Consider the following 25,187-nt stretch of genomic DNA (forward strand, 5'->3'; position numbering starts at 1 on the left):
TTAGTTTTAACCTTTTTTTTTTTTTTTAAGAGGCAAAGACACATTTACAAGTTACACCCCAGACACACAACAACTCATTATCCTTTCTCAGCAGCTTTATCTATGTGTTCCTTATTAATATTAGAATCACTTTGATTTATGAAAATGTGCTGCAAATAGAGGATTGAGATTGCATGTAGCTAGGATACGGGCTGACAAGAGAGCTAGTCAAATACTTAATCTATGTAAGTGACAAAGTTCTAAAACGTATGTTAAATTCCCCTAAGTTACCCTATGTCTTAAGAAAATACAAAATAAAACCTGAGGTCTAGTAAAAAAAAAAAAAGGGGGGGGGGAAATTTGTCACAAATAGCCTAAGGGATGAATTCCTAATCTAAGGAAATTCAAAGTGAAAGCTTCCATTTCTTTATCACTCTACAATTACATATCTGTGTTATTATGAATGACAGTAGACCTTGAACAGAAGTGAAAGGCAGCATCACTGTGCAAAGAATGCAGATTGTTGCTGTAAGTAATGACAGAAGAAATTAGCCAGGGATTGGTTGTGCTGCATGAAAGCAGTAATTTCTTCTTCACGGTACACCTACAAGTATGAAAAAGCTAATTGAATGCATGATTAAGCATAGCATCCGTGCTTATGTCATATATAATTAACAAGCTCTACTAATAAAGTCAGCAACAAATAAACTGAGAAGAAATTCAAGAGCAAAAGATATACTGAAAATACCTTTGCACTGTAAAACATGAAAGCCATCAGTTGGTGCCCAGGAGACAAGGAAAGGAAAACTGGGAAGTTCATTTTTTCTTTTGAACAACAAATGATGTGAAAAGTGACGCAAGATATTACACTGTCAGATTCACAACTGCAGCGTACCCATTGCACATAGTTACAAACGAAAACCACGCACAACTACAGCGAGCACGTGGGGATGGGAAATCAAGCAAAGAGCTCAGAAAATTCCAACACTGTCACTTTAATAGAAAAACTTACTGCTATTGCATCTCTCTCAGTTTGGTTATGTGCCTACAGTAGTTTACACAAAAAAAAAAACAAAAACAGGGAATGAGGAACAGAATACACAGCTCGGCACAACTGCGTTGATGCTGCCTGAACAGCTTTGGTTATAGGATGATGTTTAACTCTTAATATCTAGGGTAGGAAAATAAACCTGGGTCTGCTAAACTAATTTCACTGAGATTTTAGTTCCGTACCTGTGAGTTCTTGGCCAACATCAGAGACTACTGAAGAAATTGAGTTCACTTTTTGGAAGGAAGAATTTATGGGTATTGAATATTTCAGAGTAAGATATACATTTAAAAAAAATCTGTAAGCATGTGAAACCCATCACCAGTAGAAAGCAGGCAAGCACGGGCTAGGAGATGATCAATAGGACGAAAGCAAACATCCCCTAGGAAACTCAAACACAGCTTGGCTGTAATACCCCAGGAGATTTCAGCCCCTATCATCAACTAACAGAGCAAAGTAAGAAGTTATTAACTTGGAATCCTTTTCACAGATTTACAGTAACCTCCAGAAGCACAAGCTACTGGAAAGAGAGTTTTCACCTTCCAGAATGTGCCATTTGAGATAATAGCTGCTTAATGCATTTCAATCAATATGCAGAAATATGATACCAAATAGATTCTGAATCCTAAAACAAAACCACCCAAAACAAAACGCAATGAGGTTGTTTATACGCCACAGGAACAAATGTATGTTATTTAAAAGCTTCAGCCTGAATGAATACCAAGTGCTTTTAATGCTTGGGAAAGCTTTTCTTTCACTGTAAAAATTGCCACAAAAGTTAGAATTCTGAAAGAAAGCTGATGCAGAGCATTTTATTGATTTCAGTACAATTAGACAATGCGGTAAGCACTATACAGCTGTGCACATGGGAAAACATTACAGTTTACTCAAGTTTTAGCTCTAACATGGTGATTGAATTAAAGAAAAATAACTTCAGTTCTTAAACTCTCCAAGAGATTAATAATTAGAAAATGTAAATCTCATCAGTTAAGGGAATAAAATTTGATTTTTTGCAACTAAAAAGAAATTCTCTAGACACGAAAGTAGATTTTTCTCTTCCACAACTAATCAAATTGGTTTCTGTGCTCATCTCTGTTTTACACAGGTCACATTTATCTGCCACAATTAATTTTTCTATTGATGAAGTGAAATGTTAAACAATTAGTATGATGCATTTAGTATCACAGAACATATTGGGTGGGGAATTTTAAAATCTGAGCAGGATACCCCTCCACCTTGGAATCCAGAAAGATTTGGGAAAAGATTCCTCTGTCAAGTAGATGAGTGAGAGGACAAAATTGAGTGCCTTCTCTGCTCACTGTGGCATGTTACTGGCCCATCTGCCCTTTCCTTCCTCCTAATCAAGGCCACCTATGGAAACCCCCAAGCAGTATACATGCTGACGCCACAGTCCTTGAAAACGAGCTGCGTGAGGTTACAAAGAAGTCACTATAAGACAGCCAAAACCAAGGCCCATGTTTAAGTTTTAACCACATTATCTTCAAAATGACCGTGCTTTGGCTACTTTATGTCCAGCTGGACTGATTTTCCAGGGGACAAAACCCAGTTCCTGCCCCCCACAGTATTGCTGCTGACACAAAATGAATAGCAAAAGAAATGAATATTCTAGCTCCCCACTAGAGCAAAGAGACTGAACATACATTGAGTAAACCCACTCATTGAGAAAATGGTTTGATTACCTTTCACATGGTTACAAACAGTTCTGTTCTGATAGTGCCTACAGAGACCAGCGGAGGCTGGACTGGTATTATCCGCAGCGTGGTAGCAGCCAGAGATGCTAGTGTAAAGATAGTGAGGACTCTGTGAGAACAGATGCATTTCTCCTGGTTAGTGTGAAAGTATGCTATAGAGTTAAAGCACCACAGAAACAAGAAGCCCATAAATTAAACCTTTCCATCAGACATTTACATGATCTAGGACAACTCTCACGGGAAGAAGCTATTGCATCAGAAGGTAACAGTGTCTTCATCACTCACTACAAATATCAAATCATAAATGTTGACACCAAAAAGAAAAATGGTAAATGAAGCCTTGCTGTAGTAGAACATAAAGCTCTTGAAACACGCAACAAAACCATTAATGTATGTATCCTATTCTTACACTTATAGGCATTATTTAACATTGTACTGCAGTAGAGTCCAGAACTGAACTTATGTTAGGTGCTGCCCAACTTACATGAACTTTTCCCGCTCTTCCAAAATTTCATGAGCAACCACTCTACCAGATCCTCAGAGGCAAAATCTCTCCATCTTCCTTGACCTCAGAGTTCTTTTCTAAATGTAGTTTGTATAACAAATTATTTTTGAATCAATTATCCATTCTACAGTTAGGAACACACTAACTATATCAACCCATAATAACCCTTGCCTTACCTGTTCTGCTGTTATATTTTACATAAATACATTGGTGTTTTAAGACTTTAATAAGAATTTAATTAACAATTTGAAAGGTGCAGAACTCTGGGGGCCCATTTTTGCTAATTAATTTAACAACAAAACCCACTTGACTATGAATCAGAACATTTCTAACACATGTGAAACAGCTGTGGCAGTCCAAACTGCCCTGTTATTATTTTCCTAGACACTATGAATCTTTAAAAGTGTGAGGAACTTCAACACCACATACAACAGCACAGATCCTGAAGAAAAAAAAAAAAATCCAAACAGAATAGAAAATTACTTGACTCAAACAAAAAAGCAATTTTCTTGAAAGAGAACTAGGTCCTTTCTAGAAGGCAAAAAACACATGATCTTACAGTCTGCCAGTCAGGACATGAAAACAGAGGCTCTGAGGGACCTTTAAGATATTTCAGTTTTACCAGGGAATGATTCTGAAAGAATATTAAATACCACTGCTATGGAAAATAACAACAGATACAGCATTTGCTTTTGGAGCAAGACAACTGGTACCACCACCAACTGCAACCACAGAGAAAGAACCTCACCACATTTCGAAAAAAAAAAAAAAAAAAAAAAAAAAAGTCAAAAGGAAATATTGCATTTCAACCTCAGGTCTCAGCACCAGCCATCTGATCCCTAGGTGGAACAGGACAAGGCAAGCTAGGTTTTCTAACCTCTTTCTAAATATCAGTCTTGAGGCTATTGACTGTTCAGAACTCAGTAACAATCAATCCCCTCTCTTTGAGGCTTTGGCAGAGTCTCTCATTGATCCCAATATACATTACGCAACTCTCCATGGAAAGAGAAGACATTTTCAAAACCCGACGTTAGACAGAAGCAGCTGCTTCTCCCTCCTCCATGTCCGTTTGCTAAAAGCCGAATTATATTTGCCGATTTTGTGAATCTGCAATTATTTGTGATATACATTTATAAGATACAACTTTTTTCTTCATTATTTGAACTTAAAATATCTACCATTAGTTAAGAGGAAAGTCCAACATCTAATTAAGTGGTTTCAATCCTCATCTTTGCTGCCATCTGTAGGTAACTTGAGTGGTACAAAGGAGACAAAAAGCAGGTTTGCATCTAGACAGATATTAGTCCTGTGATCAGGACCCATGTCCATGAGAAAGCATGATGGTCTTCTTCACTGCCCCTCCCGATTTTAATGTTAAAATTAGCCAGAAAAAGATACAACATACAACAACTAGGCTCTGCCTCTCATTGTACCGCAAAGTAATCTTGCAACTGAGGAAATTAAAAAAAAAAAAAAAAAGGAAAATTAAGTTGAGGATCCATGCTATTTTACAGCATTATTACACCACGGTATGCACTGGAACACCTGTAATTTTGACTAGAAATATGGAATATCCTTCTGGGTGTATGCCTGGTAGTTGAAAATCAGGGTTTTTTCAGTGAGCCATACAATATTTTAGCAAAACTGTTACTGTAAAGAAGACTTTTCAGAAGAAAAATAAGACAAAAGCAGATATGTTCATCATATCTTCAACCCCATTATAATCAATTTTGGAAATCTGAAATTAAACAAGTGAGGCCAGAAATTGAAATATTTGATTTAATGACTACACAATTTTAATACATAAAAATAGATACTTAGTAATGAACAAGTTCATACAAACCAGATTTCTTTTGTACGGTACAAAACAAAGATGGAGATAAAAAAAAAGATTTGCTGGATTACAGGGCAAGACAAAAGAACAAAACATCATTGAGGAGAAGTTTTAAAATTATCAGAGGCTTATTTCATAAATACAGTGCAATGCTTTCATTTAACAAATACAAAATTTACTATTTAATTTATCAACATCAGGAAATATATAAAATGTCGTTGAATGACAATCTTATTTAAAAACTGATGCAAATACAATAGCCTTTTTAGAATTCTGAGGTAATATTATACAGTAAATCAAAAAAAGCTTCAATAAATAAAACTAAACCCAAGGCAAAGTGCAATTCAGTGAAAATAAGATAAAGCTTTTAACAATAATAGATAAATAGTTATTAAAAGTGGGCTTAAGCCATAAAAAAATATTTTGGCTAATATGTCTTGTTTTCAGATAAACTGTATAGCTATTTATTCACAAACCAACCTTCTAAGAATCCAATTCTACAGATAGGGGAAAAGCAGGAGCTGTTTGTTTCCAGATTTCTTACCCACATCCACATTTATCTGTTAGAAATTTAATGTTGCTTGAAGCTATCTAGTTCATTCAGTGCAATGGTGAAAGTATCGTTTATTTCTTAACATGTGAAGTCCTGTTTTATTTTAAAATCTCCATTTGGGAGAAACAATACACAGGTTCGAAGTGCTGTTTTTAACGCTCTCCATGCTAACCTAGTTTTGTTCCAGGCTGAAGCCAAAGGAAATTTTATTATTAGCTTCAAGGAGAGCACAATGAGTACAGTGCCAAGTATTTTAAAGTATCCCAGTATTTATACTGTTTTATTAAACAGATAATCACCAGTACCTTCTCTAGGAAACAGAATAAAATAAAATTTGCACTTCGCTATTGAAGAAAATCCACAACAGCTTTGATACTATGGATTAGGCAGATTAATTTGTTCATCATGTGCCAATCGGTTGTATGTAAATAATACAGTGAGGGAAAACAAGAATAATATATTTTACTCTTATTGCAAATAAGTAATTCAGTACAGACACTATAGGATACTTAGGCATCCATGCCCCAGCAGAACTCAATGGGGAAAGCTGTCAAATTAGATGCTGAAGTGTCTTGAACAATCTGGGCCTCATTCAGCTGAAAGAAAAATCTATAGAACACATAGTAGCTATTCATATTTTAAAAAATACTATACTGCATGCCGATAAATTCTTTCCATTTAATGAATAAACCCCAGACTTACAATTACATCTGCATTTCAGAAGCAGTTACCTTCCCAGCTCCTAATTTACTAACTCGGAGCAGGCATACCAAGAATTCTTTTCATGTAGTTTGTGCAGTGAAAACCACAAAACATTGTCTTTAAATGCTGGCTTTCAAGTTAATGAAAGCTTCAACATTCTTCTGAAATGTTATTGTATTCACTTTTGTCACAGCTTATTTAAGAACCTTCAACGAAGTTGCAGAAAAAAACGATGGCATGATGTACTATATCAGTTTTCCATGTGTTGTGGATTTCATTCTTTTCCTGAAATATTTCACCATATGTGGAATTTATTTTAAATATCTAGTTTTGTTTACTATAACGCTACAGTAGATCTGGTTAGTTAGCTGTCAAAGAATGAACTAAGTTGCTTAATACCTGTAGTTTGAAATTGAATCCCCTCAAGCTGAAAAAAGTACCTTTTAACACTCTTGTACAGTCAAGCCTGTTGATCTGTAAAAGCTGAATATAGAACATCTAAAACCTCTTATTCATAAAAAATAAATTTTTAGCAGTAAATGGCACTATCAAAACCATATTTGTTCACAGGCAGTTATTTACATGCTTCTTAGACAGCCTGTTTCATTGAGAAGGAAAACCAGAATATTAAAACTTCATACATTTTATAAAGACTAAAATTCCTATTTGCCTTTGTGAAAATATGGCTACATGCTCTATGTAATATTTTTTTTGTATTACTCATGTTAACTGAAAACATTCTACCACTGGGATTAGCTAATAAAGAAATATTCTGTATCTTATCTCCCAGTGGGATACCTGTGATGTAAAGGAATTATGATTAATGATAAAGTGCTATTAAGAGAAAAGAGAAACAAACTATAACTTAGAAATTGTCTTAGTCAGGTTTCGTTTATCAAATAGATTAACCTTTTGTATGAAGAAAGCTACTTTTTGTGACAAAGCAAGCAGTAAATGTATTGCCATTCAGGAAAAAACATACACTTTATATTTAATTTAAAAAAAAAAAAAAAGGTATATCTAAGTTGGGTAAGACTGGCACAGTATCAAGAGACATAACAACAAAAAGCTTAAAGGCACAATTAGAAGAGAGAGAATGCTACATAAAAATGCTGTTCTTGAATTATTTCATTTTATTCTAGACCAAAACCCTCTGCATTTGAAATTCCAATGATCAACTTTTGCTTCAGTTCCTTCTTGTTCTTGTAAGGAGGGAGACAAAGCTGGTTGAAGCAGGTGTGGGCCACAGGTAACCTAAAATAATTTAAGAAAACCCCAACAAAACACATTTAATAATAATGCAATAGAAGCCGAACACTGCCAACTGCCTACACATTTTCATTAAACATTACTTAAATAAGAAACCCTGTAAAAGGAACATTTATCCTAATGTTGTTGGTTCGAGTTCTGTTGAACACAAATAACACCACTGTTGGTACCACATGACTTCAAAATCAGTTTTTCTCTAAATACAAAATCTGTGTATAATCAGAATCCACAACACGAAGAAGGAAGATGGGTCCTGGAGTAGGTATAGAAACACTTAGATGAACCACAGATACTGTAAGGATACAGAACTCAGAGTTCAGTCTGGTAAAATACATCTTTACAGACACAGCTCAGTGCAAAGTACTGAGGAGCTGCTTGAAGCCCTGGAAAAACAGCAGTTCACAAATTTTGGTCTTAGCCACACTAACACTTTCAGTTGCAAGTTTCTTTTGAGAGCTGAGTTTTAATATATATTGCAGGTATCACTTAGGATTGCCCGACTGAAACAATGGAAACTCTGCTCTTCACTAGAACGGCTCAGTTTGATGAGAACTGTTCTTCAGTAGCAGAAGCATTTGTTTTGCCATCAGTATGAGATGCCACTAACATTCTGCCTCATAGCCACAGGCAATAAGAAGCTACAGGATCTTCTTGCCCTTTATGCCCTCAAGCGACATGCAGGACAGCACTGAGGATATAGACTTGTCCTACAACTGATTACTTGTGGGGAGAGAGGAGAAAGACAATGAGCTGAAGTTCAACCTGACATTTGGAATTAACCCAACACACTGAAAAAATTCTAAAACTTGGACACTTCAAAGTTAAATTTTAGTATGTGACTCAAAAGCTCTCCAGTTCTGTTTTCATTAAAGCCCTTAGTCTTTTGAATGGCAGCTGCGTGGCCTTTGGTCATTAGCAAGTGTTCTTGAACAGGGGTGGAACACCCCCCCACCCCCAGATCTGGAAACCCAACCTACTGCCCCCTCTCCACCCATTAAACAAGCAAGCAAAGATCTGTTAATCAGTCTGGAGTCATGTGCTTCAGAATTCAGAAAGTTGGGAAACTGCAAACTATTATTTTGGCAATTCTTATTGCTGCATTCTTTGATCCTACTGTGTGAGCAATGCAATGCCAACATGTCTATGTTCATCCCCACGCGGGCAGTCTGACTGCAACAATTATCTTGCAAAATACAGACCTACAGAATTTTAAAATGCACACTATTTCAAAACACATATTCCTATTTTTAAGAAAAAGAACAATTTACAGGAAATAAACAGAGATTCAACATTAACTGATTTTTCATCAGATCTGCATGTTCCTTTAACATGTTACTGGAAACAATTATTAGCTCATTGATAAAGCATTAGAAATACCACAGGAAATGAGATAACCCAAATTTAAAAACAAAAATCAGGATTTATTATGTTTATGCGTTTAATTCATCTCACCACAGAAAACCCAACAAAATTTTGACTTTAAAAACATAGTTCCATTTAAGTATTTTGATTACCTTAAACGTTTGAGAAATTTATGTAAAGCCAGTAATTACTGCTTGTCAGCGGTTACTGCTTAGCAGTGAGTTTCAGACCAGTAAGCTTTTCTATACAGCTTTCCAAATTATTTAAATGGACTTTCTCCAATCTTGAGAAGGAAAATACTAGCTGGAAAGTACGTGGAATTTCTCAAGTCAATTCAATACAAAGTAAAACACTACCAGAAACATAAGAACTTGGCACGAACAATTTAACCTTTGCAATGAAATTACAAAGCTGCTTTGTTCCTATTTCTTCTGAGCAACCACTGGATCAGCCATACACTTACTCACCAGAGACCCTAAAGGAATGCTACATCTTCTCTAGCTATATGCGTTAAAATTCTTATTTAGACCATCAAGAGAGAATGCAAGCATTTCTTGCAACTGAAGTGGCTGCTATACATAATGACAAACAGACTCAACAAATGTAGAACAATTCATGATGATTCACAGTATATTTTCATTAGCTCAGCTGTCATGTTAGGAACAATTAAATAAATAATTTATTTGAATTGAAAACATGTAAGGAATCTCTATAAATAAAGAATTCCTGGCCTCAAATATAAATGTTGACCGGAAAATCAATTTTCTATTAGATGGTCACCTGGAAAATTTATGCAATCAATAATTGGGTATAACAACATTTTGAAGAGAAACTGAAGAAGTCCATAAAGTTTCTTCCTTATACATTAGTTTGCTTTTCTTCAAAAAGCCATTCAAGAGCGATAAGGGCTCTCAGGAAATAATTTAACAAAAATTTTAAAAAATCCAGAAAACTACTTACCAATTAGTGGATGTTTCACTCTTTGAAATCTTGAAATTCAAATCAGCCATTCCGCCCACAGGTACTCTATCACTTCCTGTAGCAAAATGTAGCAGCTTCTTTTGAAGGTCAAGAGAAAATGCAAGTACTACATCCCAAAAGTATCTATGTTCAGGGCAGAGGGAGAAGAAAATGGTGTAAGATGCAATATCATGACAAAACAGTGTGATGATGATAATACAACAGCAAGTACTACACGATAAATGTAATTTACTGAAATTTAATTAATGTAATATTAATCAGTAGTATCCTAACATGCAAGGTTAAATAAACTCCTAAGGATTTGACAAATCTTGTCAAATGATGCCCAAACTCACTTTTCTATACAAATATAAATGCCTCTACTCACTAATATAAGTGTCCTTAGTCTCAAATAGCATCAGAAGAGAAAAAACATTTTTAGAAGATTGGATAATAAAAATAAAGACTCAGATTTCACTATGCAGGATTTGAAGGTACTCTATTTTAAACTATCTCTATTTCAACCTGATCACAACCTTTTAAAAGTATGCAGCAACTCATTATGCCATTAAGGACCTAACTCTAATAGTGTCTTTGTCTTACTTGGAAATAAGTTTTAAAAACTTCAATCATTCTCAGATTATTCTCTGAGATTATTCCCAACAGTCTACCATTTTATGATGTTTTTAAACTCAGAAATTAGAATGAAAAAAATTAAGCCTACCGTATAGTAAGATCAGTTTTTTGGTAGCCCTCATATTGGGTACTTCGCTGTAAAGCAGACATATCCAGTTCAGGACTGCCACAGACAAGAATTTCAACCTCTTCTGGACGAAGCAGCTGCCAGAAATTAAGGATAAAATATTTATTTTTTTAAAGATGAGAAATGATGCTACTAGATTCAGATTAGGTTTTTCTTTTGGCATTATAGAAAAATTAAGAGTATCATTCAATATAAATCTATAACTTACATACATACTGTTTTATAGAAAAATTAATTCCTCAGTACTTTGAAGAATCTCTTACTACTTATAGTATAAAGCAAATTACTGGATAACATCATTATTTTAGCGTATTGCTTTTGTGCCTCACTTCTTTTCCATTCTTACATTTATTACGCTGACTCGCCTGTCATCTGATTAGGTTACAAGTGGGTCAGGAAGAAAGTTAAATTCGCACACATGGAATTCAGAGGGAGGGTTTTGATCCCAATTTTGGTTACAACTTGCATTTCATTTACACTGAAAAGTCCCAGTGTAGGCTGATGAGTAGCAGTGACTGACAGAACCTGACTCTTAGTTGTACATACTGCTGTGCAAAGCAAATACACATAAAAATTAACCACATTTAACAACCACTAAACTTACAGCTGCAGAATCTATTTATTCATTTACTACATTGTTAAATTGCATGGAAATCCATTGAAATGCCATGACGTGCTTTCATTTTCCTTCCAGAACCTTCCCTGCAGTTAGTCACATCTCACTTTGCTGCAAGTATGTCATACTTGGCTAATTTCACAGGAATGAAGAAAATCTCATGCAAATTGTAATTGCCTCTTCTTTCTCTTCTTACTGCACAAGGGATGATGCAAATTACAAAAGGCATTCCAACAGCCAAACAGGACTGAATACGGAAGAATGTTTAATTTCAACCTCACTGAGTGTTCTTCCTGCAAAAAGTAATAGGTGTTTTCAGAGGAGTCACTCAAGAGCACACAGACATAGTTGCTCTGCTGCTCATAAATATAGGGAATAGAGAGAACCCCTGTCAACATTCACATGAGAGCCTGTGAATGCATACTGATAAAGCTAACCTGCGGAGCTTTATCTGTTTTCAACGGAACACTACAGATAACAGTTGATTACCTGCTTAATTTCTTCTGCTTATGTTGGATTAATCAACAATTATTCACAATTATCAATCAAGATTATTCACGAATCCTAGAATCAACCAGCGTAATTTGTTTAATTTAGATAAGTCATTGGCATGTATTTGAAACAGAAGAGTCATGTTTCATTTTATTCTTACCAGTAACGCATATGAAGCACAGACACTATGAAATCCATAATAGAAAGCAGCAAATTGTTTGTAGATTGATTTGTTGAGAAGAAAATCAACATAGAGCTGCACATATTCTAAGAAACAAAAACATTTTATTTTGTTACATCATAATTTTGAATAATCATTTGTTGTGCTCTCTCAAATTGTATTGAATGAAGAAAAATGAATGCATTTAATTTTAGATACTATTAAATTGGGTAGGCATATGAGAAAGGACTACAGTAATTTCACTTCCACACTTTGTTAAAGAAAACCTTGGCTTATAAGAAGGAAAAAAAGGACAAACTTAAATCTGCCAAATATGTGCAGTTTATACATATTGAAGTACCTTTCCTATTCTGATTTGTGACTGGAATTTTATCTCCATTTGGCTTTAAGTTATAAGATTTTATAACACCAAATTCTTCCTGAAAAACCTGGAGAAGGAAAGGAGTCAAAGTCAGTACTGGAAAATACATTCATATACTCACAAATTACAAAGCTTGTATTTATTATTTAATGTATTTCCCCTCTCTCTTTACCACTTGCTGTAATTTTGACGGTTGTGGGGTTTTTAAAAGCTAAATATTACAATTTTCAACAAATTGCTCAAGAAATTGCTATTTAAAGTAGAAAAATTGACCCTGTTACACAGTGGCATATAAAACTGACCTGCAGGCTCTGGAGCCACACAGTTTTTCATACGAAAGAAAAATTTAGGAGCATCAAATAAAATTAAGAAGGTATTTGTTCCACTGTTGCTCACCTGGAAACTCAAAAGTACCCGCTTTACAAAAATTCTCACATGGTCTGACAATAACGTAATTCAAAGCTGAGGAAAAACGCTCAATACTAGTCCAATACGTATCCATAAACCAGCACAAAATTTTACTAACTAGTATGTGTTCTAAAACAATGAATAAATGAAAAAGGCTTTCTTGATTCAAGTAGCAGTTAGACATACAGGTCAGGCTACTGTTAAGTGAGATTTCCTGGACAAAGCGTATAAAATAACCAGAGTAAGCTTTGGCTAGCACCTGGATTAGACAGAAAAGGGATTGTTTTGCGTCCAGATGAATTCCTCAAACCAGGTCATGGATCACAAGGTGATGGTGTCAGAGCAAGCAAAGTGCTGGAAACGCACCGGCATCCAGCCATGCAACCCTGGCAGTCAGTGGTCAGGTCCACCTACGCTGTCAGGGGACAACAGCTTAAAGCCGGGTAACGGAGCCAGCCTCTGTGTGCCCCAAAGCCCCAGGACTAGACAGGTTCTTGAAGCAGCCTTTAATGCCCATGCACTTATATTCCAAACAATGAGCAATCATGCAGCAGTAGGGCATTCCACTGCAGAACCATCGGTAAAAATTACTGAACGAGTTTGAGAATCACTTATAATTGTGTATTTAATGACCTGAAAGGTTGAGTAAAAATCCTCTTCGACATTGCCTTCATAGGATAGAAGTTCACTTAGTCCATGGGCCAATTCCTACAATGAGTAAAAATTCTTTAGTATATCTACAAAACTAAGCGATGTACGTTGCAGGGACGTGCCGGAATCATTACTTTATACAAAAAGTATCTTGGAAAAAGCCGTATATTCAAACTGCATGCACAAAGAAAAGCTCGCTGCTTAGTATGCATGTGTATATGTATTTATTTCAGTATAAACTGTTTCATGTTTCTTTTTACCACAGAAAATGTGTCTAGAATGATTATATGAGATTTTGGTATTCTAACTTCAAGTCAACCAACAAAAATTCTGCTATGCTAGAAAACATGGAAAATTTCCGTTTTCAACAGAAGAAAAGGAGACTTTACCAGCCTCTGCTAAAGAAAAGCTGTTTTCAAACAGTTTATAATTCAAACATTAAATATAAATAAAAAGTTTTAAATCAGTGATTTAGCCTCTTAAAAAACATAATACTTACAGGCATAATCTGAAACAGGTCATCTAATGTGACATCACAAATGCCTACAAGCGTGTTATGATCACAGGGAACAATGGGAGGACTCAATAGTTTCTTGTAACAGCAAGGTGGGAAACGAATATCCAAGGTGATGCTATTATATACAGCAAGTCCCATAAGCTATACACGTCAAACGTTAAGGGCAAACCCCATACATCCTTATTGTAGTTAATATTTTAAGTAACTTGGAAAAAATATTTTAAGATTTTACTCAGCATACTCTAATACATGCTAAACCCACAGAAGGAATGGAAATTATTTAATTTTTTTTAATTCTTTTTGGACTGACAATTTTAAATGCAGTTTTATATTACAAGTAGTAGTTAAAATGGTTAAATGATGCACATGAAGAGAACACTTGAGAATCTTCATCACAATATTCTATATGAGCACTTCTAGAATAAATTGTTCCAAAGTATTGTTATGAAAAAAGTTTAAGAGAACTATACATATTTTTTTTTAATCCAAAAATTCTAAGGAGAGCTCAATATAGCAATTTTTCTTTTAAATAAATCTAAAAGCATAAAGACAAATCTGAACTGGCACTGCAGCTCATCAGCTAGCACATTTAAGCGTATCTTGTGAAATGAATTTGAAATGATACCAAAAAAGAGAAGAATCCAGTTCATGATTCAGCTTCTCACTAGAATAGAATAGTTCAGTTGGAAGAAACCTACAACAATCATCTGGTCCAACTGAAATCAGTAAAGTGGGGACATCATCATCTCATCTTAGTGGTTATAAGCATATAATCATTAACCATTTGCCTGAGGACTTCACAAATGACCACAACAGAAACCCTAGGAAATAAACTTCTACTCAAACGAGCATGTGGCTTCCATTCAGTTAAGAAAAAAAAAACAAAGGCCACCTAGTGATCAGAAGGGACTTAAATGAAATATTAATGCATACAGGCTCACTTATGTTTACTGAATGAAACTCAGAGGCGTAAGTACATAAAAAATTACAATTTACACACAAAATGTTGCATGTTTAATCTTAATTCTAGTATTCTCCAACTCTGAAATGTACCACGTGCCCACCATTTTCTTCCTATTTTTAGTTCACTTGCTTGAATGACATTCATTCATACATTTTAAACAGAACACACTTGTATATACATCACCTGAATGAGCTTTAATCAATGTACCAACTCAATGAACAGCTGTCTGCTTAGCACCGTCTACTGGACATAAAAGGATACAGCTCCAACCAATCGGAATTCAGAATAGTTATCGCACTTAAAGCTGCTGAACCAATGGCAGTGCGAGTCCTTGTGGTAGGTGAACATGCCTGCAGAACAGGAACAATGGCCTTTACAAAGCCTGAGCTTCAATAAAAAGTCATACAAAACCTCGTCTTTCTCACATATGCATCCTTAAAAGTCCTCCCAGGAGTGCCCGTATCTCCACGCTTGTTCTCAGCCCCCTCTTCCCACCCCAGCAGGAGCCTATGGGTGCTTGGGCCAGGACCACCAAGGACCGCCAAGCCCAAAGCAGGCCCAAGCCCACCAGCCCTGTTGGGTGCCAGTGCAACGCGTTCTTCAGTGCCTCCAGTTGTGGATATTCTGCACTGTCTCTGTGCAATCTGTTTCTTCACTGTACTTCATCATCTGTACAGCCAGAAACGTTAATTGTCTAACTAAAAAACTTCTTGCTGCAACATAAAGCCATCTTTTCCTCCCTTCCTGGGTCAATAGCAGATGACAATCTTTAAAAACGCTGGTGTGAATCCCATAATATAAATACCACAAGCTTTACCTTCTTGGAATAGAATGCTGTAAAAGGTTTACTAGCAGCAAAGGTGTATGGTTGATATTTTCTGACAAAAAATTGTAGAAATTAAAAAAACCAAAACAAAACAAAACCAAAAAACACAACCACCCAAAACACAAATACCCTAAAAGCGCCACTCCCTGGACTAAATGACAAGCTAGATCCTACTGAAATCATGACTATAGACTAGTTTGACTGCTATTTGCATCAGATATGGATCATCCTGGTTAAAGAGTGATAGAAAGTAAAAAACTATGTAATGAAACCACATAACAGCTTTAAGATGCCTAGGAAGTACTGCTTAGAGAAGCAACACGCTCTAGTTAAGTGTGCACTAACAGTGAAATTAACTTCAGCAATGCAGAAGTAAATTGGATAAAACATGACGACTGGTTTTAATTTGTTGGGATTGAATGGGCCAACAGTTTATTATTGTTTCCACCGTCAGTGTACAAACCAAAGCACTGACTAAGGACATCTTGTATGCAATAGCTTACCACATTTATGTTTGAAGATGAAGTTGGGGAAAAGTGATATTTAAACGAAAAATCAAACTCCTTTGGATTAAAAAAAGAAAAGAAATCCAACCGATTTCCCAGAGACATCTAGTTCTTATGAAAATTTATAGGTAAAACTCTGCCTTCATGTTTCCCACCCCCCCTACTCTCCTGAACAATCTAACTTAATCTTTTGAACTTTAGCTCAGAAAGGTGCTCATCACAAAAGGTTTAGACAGTGCCTTTACCAGAAGCAACAGAACAGTTGCATGTAAGGCACAGCAAGGTTCAAATACTGAAAGATGGCAGTGATGCTGAAACAAAATAGGTCTCAAAAGCCATTTATTAGTTGTCTGCAATGAGATGAAGAAAGCATCATAGCACACATAGGAGGGCAGACAACTGAGTTAATTGGTAGTTCTTTAATTTCAGGGGTTAAACCTGCAGGATCAGCTAACCTGGAAAGGGTAATGACAGTGATGTTTTCCTATTTTTTTCCTTTCAAGCTGCTGACATATGTTATTTGCAACTTAAACATTCAAGACAGCAGAGTATGCAGAGCCCCTTTCCAAGGGACGAGAACATTTCTGAACTCCTCCCGCACTTTCCTGATAGTCATATCAATGAAAGAATTGACACATTAAAGTGAGGAAGCCTGCCAGAGCTGGCAGAAAAAAAAAAAAAAAAAAAATTACTCTCAAATGTTTCCAAACTCATCAGTTACCAAGCTCTGCTCACAACACATTTTTACTAACATAACTGTCAAACTTACAGAACACTTTGTCCAGGGTAAGTTGCTTCCTATTAAGGTTGTTACCACCAAATGTCATATCTCCACACAGACCCCTTTTTACTAGAAAAGGGGCTATAGGCAAATAAGGATCTCGGAACATCTGAGGACATAGTTATGACTTGAAACTCTGGACGGAGTTTTAGAAGGAATCTTATAAACAACAGAGGACCATGCATTTAAGGGACATGACAGACAAGCTCTTGCATTCCAGCAATGGCTATCAGGTGTTACGCTGAACTTCCTGGAAACCAATGTTTCTAATTTAAGACCCAGCCTTGGAACACTTTAACCCATTATAACATCAGTAATGTATTCATGCACAGCTGAGAGCTGACTCATTTGAGGAATATTAGAGTGGGGAAAAAACCCACCCAGATCCATCTACAGCAATATAAAACAAGTAGGTGCTCATTCATGTCTTCCATTTACTCAAAAAATCTTCCTTCCCGCCCCCCACCTTGGACCTGCAAATAGCATTATGGGCTCACAGGTCCTGGTAACAGCAGAGGCAGGCTATTTCATTCAGTCTCACATCTGCCTATACTGTCTCTACATCTGACTGAAGGATCTTTCTCTCCTGAGAGCATCTCAGACCACTTTAAGAATACTGGCCACACAGATACCCCAAACAGAATATATGATGACAAAGATTCAATTAAGAACTAACTTCTACCTGCACTAATCGCAGAAATAGTGCAAGAACTTGCAGACACTATCAGTGCAACTACCTGTGCAAACAGAAACCACTGATACACAGGAGGCCAGAGTCAGCAGTTTGCCAGAACTGAGGCCTGCAACAGCATCCAACTGTAGCTACTTACAAAAAACAGGGAAACTCCCTAAACTAGCAATAAGAAGACAGCTGAAGGCACTGTAAAAAAACAGAAAATGCAGCATGAGAAGAAAGAGGCAAAGATGGCAGGTGACAAATACATTTAGCCTTATCTCCACTTGAATATTTGCTAAACCATCTACTTCAAAGGCTGCTATATGTCTCTTCCTATTTTGGAACAGGAATATCATATTCCAATTGCAACTGAACAACATATTAAGCTAAATGGAAGAAAACTATTCTTAAATCAAAATATATGAATGCAAACATATACTTGTGTGAATCCTAGAAAATTTCCAAGGGCAGACAAATGTCGGCGTTTCAATGGCTTGCATAGCTTTTGCTTATTCTTCTTACCTTGTTAGTAGGTCTAGCAATTCACTAATACTTATAGAAGGTTTTCTACTCAGAAGAGAAATGGAAAGAACCCTTTCAAAGGCCCGATTCCATTTGAGTTATAACAGCTTTAAATTATCCTTGTCCTACTCCATAAAATAGTTGATGGCCTTCTCCCATTTGCCCAGAGGTAAATCAAGATCCTGTCTCTGGATAAAGATGGAAACGCTGTAACACCACAGATATATTAGAGGAAGAACTTCAAGGAAAATCTCCTGTCAGACCCGAATCCCCCTGATGCTCATCCAATGTGCTCACTAGGCTAGGGATACTAACAAACCATAAAATACTGAGCCTCTGGTTTCTGAAACAGGATTTAGCATGACTAAAGTCTTAAAAAGCTGAATCCTAATTTTAATTCTAAACCTTCCATTGATCAGAGATTTGTTCACCCTCTAATTTTGCCATACCACTGAAGCAGATTCTCAGTTATTCAGCAATGCTTGAACCACCTTGTCAAAAGCTAAGATCTTCAAAGCTCTTCAAGTACTTCCCACTCTCTTCCACCTTCCTCTATGCCAAAACTTCTCATCTATATACAATTCCAACTTGCCTGCTTTTGGTTTTACATCAACTTGTAACTGGTCTGCCTAATACTGGACTAATGAAGAATTCTTATGCATCACTGTTTTGACAATTTAAAATGAACAAATTTTCAGGTTGTACTTGAGAACATCTATGAGGACTCACCATAATCTGGGTGAAAAATCTGGCGAATGAGAAGAAGAAACCATTCTTTTGTCAGGCCACCCATATCAAGACCAGCTTCCCCTACAAATGTGACTTTCAACTTCTTTTTCAGATCTGCCCTCTTCCTTGCTAGCTGTTGCAAAATAGGTAGGGAAGAAGAAAAAGGAGATTTAACATATTATTGCTACCTTTAGCCATAGAGGACACATCTCTGTCTCTATTGCTTTTGCTTTGTTTAAACTAATAACTTGCATCATCTACTAATAGGTCAAAATTGCATCAAAACAATGATCGAACTGCAGAAGCAAGACAATCATGACTACCTGACATCATCAAGTACCTTGCAGATGGTGCCACTCTCTAGGCTAGAAAAGAAGTTAGGTGGTATGCAAAAAGAATTTTAATAAGCTACTAGATACAATGAATTGAGTCTGTCTGGAATATTTTGGATATATATAATTTTTTTACCTATATAGAAGATACTCTGCCAGGAAGAAATGATAGATTTAAAAAAATTAGACATCCTTTGGAGCTATTTAGAAATAAGGAGGTAGCTAAAACTTTCAATATTTGGACACCATTCTGTTCAGTGTAAGATACCTGCCAGCAAGTATCAGCTGTTTTGTAAAACATTTTTTAGACAATGGTACAAGCTCTTTTCCTTCTTTTGTCCTAAGAGACAGCATTTCATCCAGGTATGCAAAAGACTTGCAAAGAATTAGATTACAGCCTTTCACAACTAGCAGTGGTCTTTCAGATCAAGTCCCTATACAATATTTCTTTAAATCATTAATTACTGGTCAGCTCCAGAGAAAGCGTTTAAACCAGTCAGGGAGATGCATGTGATAAAATAATTTCTACGTTGTTAGCTGCTCAAGTAAATGACTGTTGCACAAATTTTATAACTATAGGCATTTGTATTATTTGACACACACTTTTTATTAGATGCAATGCTAATTAGCTTTGCAAATTGATTTTTTAAATTTGAAACACAAATAATACATCTTTCCCGCACTTTTCACTCCCCATGCTTTTGAGAATATGGATAATATAATGCATTTTTACTCATCCCTGAGATGGGCAGAAGAAGAAAACATTAGAAATAAATTGGCTGTCAGAACTCTTGAAGTTGCTCTTGATTACTTCAGTGTGGGAAAAAAAAAACCAACAACCTACAGTGCCTGAGAGAAAGCAGTATTACCACTCATAGTTCTTCTATCTTAGGAGAGAAGGCCACAATAGACAAGCTTTAATCTAGGAAAAAAAAGTTTAAACTTATGTTTTCTGAACATGAGTAATCAGAATTTGTTTGGTCTCGTTTTCACCACTTGGAACTACTTTTCAATCCCATCAGGCTGGTTTTAGTGTTGAGAAAGAGTAGGGAACTAAATTTAATTAAATAAAGTTAATTAGTAAGGTTCAGTGGATACTGAAGAATTGCCTGCTTTCATGGATACATCCGTTTCATTTCTAAAAATGGAAAAATTACATTCAAGAATGTGAGGAATTTGTTAAAATCAAGATAAGAACTTAAGAAAGCCTAAAATTATTCTTTAAGGACAGAGACGTTAGTGAAGGAAAAGAATAAAAATATTCCAAGAATTAGAACAGAACAAACTTATTAGTGATTAGTCACGTACTACTCATGCTCCTACCATGGAACCAAGTCCTACATAACCTGATAATTATGCACTGTATTCTTAAAACAAAAATTGCAAGTGCAAACACATACTGCATGGCATGAGAACATACATGTTCATTACGGGCTTAGCTATGGAGCAGTATGAGGATGGAAAATAAAGGTCAGAAGGTTTAACCCAAACTATTCTGCAGCACTGGTACTGTGACAGTAATTCAGTTTTTTTTATTTAGTTTTATACAGTTATATTTCCAATCTCTTGGTGCAGAAAGATTTAGATATGACTTATCAAACTGAAATTTAAGTGCAGTAGCTATTCTGCAGCAACACACCATTTAATTACATTTTTTTTGTTACCTCATCAAGTGAATCACTAACAAGGTGCGTCCTCCTCACTTTCACATTTAGGAACAACATATTCATGTCAGGTTTCTGTCTACGGGAGACTTTATCCACAAGGCTTTGCTATTTGAATGAAAAAGAAACATCACATAGGCAGCATCTCCATTTAAAACACAAAGTGCCATACTTGTTAAATGTAAAAAGTCCTTAGTATCTTGCATTAATGACATTACCCTAATATTATAGCTGCTTCAGTACCTCCTAAGGGATGGAGCACAATTTCTTTTCTACTGCAGATGGCATTTACACCATATTCAAACTAACTTATCAGGAAGTTTAACAAGACGGTGGCAATTGTGCAGCAACCTTTTAAACTCCCTGATAGTTAAAAACATACCCATAAGATTCTGGAGAATGGCTTGTGCTTTACTTAGCTATTCACAAGACACATCTAGCAAGACAGGAACAGATAGGTTGTGGTGCTGCCACACTGAGCAGTGAGGAAACCAGTATCACCTAGCACCTGAAGAAAATTACCACTGAAGGAGGCAGACAATGCCTCTTTCAAAACAGAAGAGGCCTCCCAGAAGCAGTACCTCTTTTGTGACTTGAGAACATGCAGTTGCATCTTGGTCTTCCCTGACAACATATCTTCACAGAATAAAATAGGAAACAGTCCAAGATTCTCATAGAATTTTTCTTCCTTAATTATCTTGTTAATTTAATATGCTAGCACATTAAGCTGGTTTCTCAAAAAAGAAAAAAAATAATTACTGTAATTCTTTCTCCACAACACTGGTATTTATAAGCATCCTGAAACTACGCACATTAAAATATAAAAATACTGAGAGAATCCAGCATGGGCATTTGTAGACCAGTAACAGTAAAACGGCTCAAGTTCTTTTTCAGGGTAGTCCAAAATACTAGAAGCTGTGAAGAAAGGCTGTATGTAATATCAATCTAAGAAAACTTATAAAATACCAATGGATGAGATACAAACATTTGTGACTTACCCGTGCAATACTTATCATCTGTTGTTCTGAGTCCCTTTGAATAATAACTTTTTTTGCTGCTATAGAAATAATAAATGGGTATTGACAGAAAGAAAACCTAACAAGAGAAAAGAAGATAAAATATTTCCTTTTTAGCATCTAGGATATTATTTTCTTTTTAAGAATACAGGAGTGAATCTTTGCATTATCATTCAATAACTATCTTCCCTCCACTGACAGTAATTTGCAAATAGCTGCTGTTTTTTTGGTGGTTGTTTACATAGATACTAAATTCAGTAGAACAAACTGTTATTTGCAAATACTACTAGAAATTGTAATCAGTAATAATACTTATCCTCAATAAAGCGCCTTTTTAATTGTTTTTCATTATCAATAGACCTAATAAACAGTCATCTTCTGCTTTAAATACTAAATTTTAATTGCTACACTGAATTAAAAAACAGTAATATCTTCTTATTAAATACAGGAAAAATGCTATCTCAGTGCAGCATTCTTAGGTACACAGTAGAAATACTTCTGGTTTGGCTTATTTGCTGCAGAATTGATTTTCAAAGGAACTGATTTTCCACAGGTCCTTCAGATTTAACCCAGGATTACAAGTGTTTAGGACTTCTAAAATACCAGATCACTGCCACATTCCACTGCAATCAAAGAATACAAATTAATTTTGAATAACTTCAGAAATCATCAAGGTAAAATATTTTTTTGGTACTGGTTATTTTGGTGAGTTTGTTGTTGATTTAGCTCATGCATCACCTAGCAGAAGTTTATATTGAAATACCCAGAGCTTCAGACTCTAGGTGTGCATCTTCAATCCAGACTGCATGTACACCCTGAATCCTGCCTGTAAGAAGCTCTGGATTCTAAGGTCTTTAAGAAAGAAAGGAAATGAGGAAAAATATTCTCACTTGGTCTCCTGGAAATACTAATCCAAAATGTCTTAACAAGGAGTATTGACTTAGTTTGAAGAATTATGTATTTCAAAATATTTCATACAGAATGTAAACCAGGACTTGTTCCTACTTCGCCTTCTTAGTTCTAAGCATATAGTCTTGATTGCCATTCTTTGGGGTTTATTTTTTGTTTTTGTTTTTTTGTTTTTTTTTTATTTACTTTTTTTTTTTTTTAAAGTGGAACAAATGATAGAGTTAAGAGAGGTAAAACTGGAAAAACGTGTGGTTGTAATGGCATGAAAGAACTGAATTTACTTTAAGAATAATGCAGCTAGTCTGCACCTCAGCCACTACAGAAATTATGTATCAAGGAAACTTTGTTTTGATATATATTGAGTTCGCAGCTAACTGAAAAGAACTGGAGCAGGTGGAAATATCACAGCCCTTTTATAAGCTTGGATGCGGGTGCAAAACCAGCCAGATGGTGCCAATGCAAAAAAAAAAAAAAAAAAAAAAATTTTTTTTTTGAAGCTCAGCACTATTCAGATTCCAATGCTCTCATTGTCATGGGTTTTGGTGTTGGTTTTTTTTCTTTTCTTTTCTTCCCTTCTTTTTCCTTCCCAAGCAGAGTAGCAGGTATCAGACAGAAGCCTAGCCTAAAATACCTGCTTTGGTCAAGCAAATTACAAAATTACGCTCTCCAAGTTTTCCTCAACTGCTGCTAAAGGCAAGGAAAATTGCATATGCAATAAACAAAAAGCTACATTTGGATGGGTGATGTCTTACATTAGCTTACAGAAAAGTCTTGAAACATAGGGAAATTTTAATTGACCTCGTAATTCAAGCTGTAAAGTCTGAGTGATACATACTGATATGCTGAAAAATACAGCTATACAAAATATTACTTTTATTAAGAAAATATTAATAAGATTTTAAACTTTAGCAGAAAGATGAAATGACAGTTTCTCTAGATGTTTAAATCGTACTGCTGTCTGCCTCTCAAGAAGAGAAATACCTTTGCAAGCTTTTATTCTGTAAAGATTTAACTTTTGTATTTATTTTCATGTAACAGAAATAGTACAATTGATTTCACTGGAACAAATATGGTTGGAGCCACATATATACAGGTAATTAGATACATTTTCATCCTTAAGTGGCAAGTATGCACACAACACCATTTTCTATTAATGTATTAGAGGTTAAAATGTTTGTAGTAAGACTCAATTAGAAGTCTATGCCAATAAATAATAAAGTCATAGTACTGTCATCTATATTTTACATCTTTTCTTCAGTTTGCAAAAGCAGAATGAGATTTATTACAGTCAATCTCGCATTCCATTCAGTAGAAAATATAGGAAGTAATGACTATACTATGTTTTTCCAATAAAATACAGTATTTAATGTAACTATATATACACATCTATAAAGTGCATGTATATCAGATATACACACTATATATACACACTATATTTAAGATAGATATACATAGTGTAGATACAGTGCTTTGAAATACTACTTAACAAGAAACAACCGGTTATTCCTCTTACCTGTGAGAATTTCCATAACATTGCCAGTTATGATATTCTTCCATAAGATCAATATGATCAAGTGTAGAATTATAGAAGTCCGTGTATGAAATAATAGGAGGACTGATCAGACTATTTGCAGCATCTACAAAGAAAACACAAAAGTCTTTTCACATACTGCCTGGACTCAGCACATCTGTTTTCTAGGCATCTTGAGCACCAGCAACCTCAGAAACTACAAGCCAAATCAGCTACTAGTAACTTTGTCTTGGTCTTAGCTACAGAGTTACAACTATAACATAACGCCATAAGACATCAGATTAATTGCTGTAGAAAATGGTAAATCCCTAGTTCAGCCCACTTATCATAAGAGAACCTCCATTTGACTCTAGCCCACTTAATGACATACACTAAGTAAGGTTTCATGGATAAAGAATGCAATGTTCTGCTGAAATCAATAAAAAAGCACTTTGATAGATGGATTTCTTAAACACGCTCATTTAATTTCAAACATAGCTATGGATATAATATCTACATGCTTCCCAGTTAACAATACTTTGTTTGAGTTTGATACCTGTTTGCGAATAGGATGGAAAGAGAGGGGCACGAAACAGTACGCAAAGATACATCTATTTCCTCAGGTAACTAATATACCACCTAGACTTACCAGTAAAAAAATTAAGTACTTGGCCAAATGAAGAAAACCAATTCACATTTAAGCTGCCTATCCCATTACATAACATTCATATAATGTCAAAAAGCTGATAAGTTTTCTCTATTTGCACTTAAACATAATTTAATTTTGATCAGTCAGACAGAAAGTAGTGTATTTTGATTTACTAAATATCCCTTTTCCC

The 25,187-nt window shown here is 35.4% G+C and overlaps 1 protein-coding gene across 1 annotated transcript in view; it reads right to left on the bottom strand.

Annotated features, from left to right (window-relative positions):
- Positions 1-5,017: 5,017 nt before the first annotated feature.
- The window catches only part of HECTD2 (HECT domain E3 ubiquitin protein ligase 2), a 41,764-nt gene continuing 21,594 nt past the window's right edge, over positions 5,018-25,187 (bottom strand). Inside the window, exons 10-21 of the mRNA XM_082486208.1 lie at positions 24,352-24,475; positions 21,912-22,008; positions 20,914-21,021; positions 18,918-19,050; positions 15,139-15,227; positions 13,896-14,054; positions 13,379-13,453; positions 12,317-12,404; positions 11,956-12,062; positions 10,649-10,764; positions 9,925-10,068; positions 5,018-7,587 (exon numbers count right to left, since the gene is read on the bottom strand). Coding sequence (XP_082342334.1) covers positions 7,467-7,587; positions 9,925-10,068; positions 10,649-10,764; positions 11,956-12,062; positions 12,317-12,404; positions 13,379-13,453; positions 13,896-14,054; positions 15,139-15,227; positions 18,918-19,050; positions 20,914-21,021; positions 21,912-22,008; positions 24,352-24,475 — 1,361 coding nt within the window. The 3' untranslated portion in view covers positions 5,018-7,466. The remainder of the gene's footprint in view (positions 7,588-9,924; positions 10,069-10,648; positions 10,765-11,955; positions 12,063-12,316; positions 12,405-13,378; positions 13,454-13,895; positions 14,055-15,138; positions 15,228-18,917; positions 19,051-20,913; positions 21,022-21,911; positions 22,009-24,351; positions 24,476-25,187) is intronic.

Source organism: Vanellus vanellus, assembly GCF_965231255.1.
Source record: "Vanellus vanellus genome assembly, chromosome: 7".
NCBI lineage: Eukaryota > Metazoa > Chordata > Aves > Charadriiformes > Charadriidae > Vanellus > Vanellus vanellus.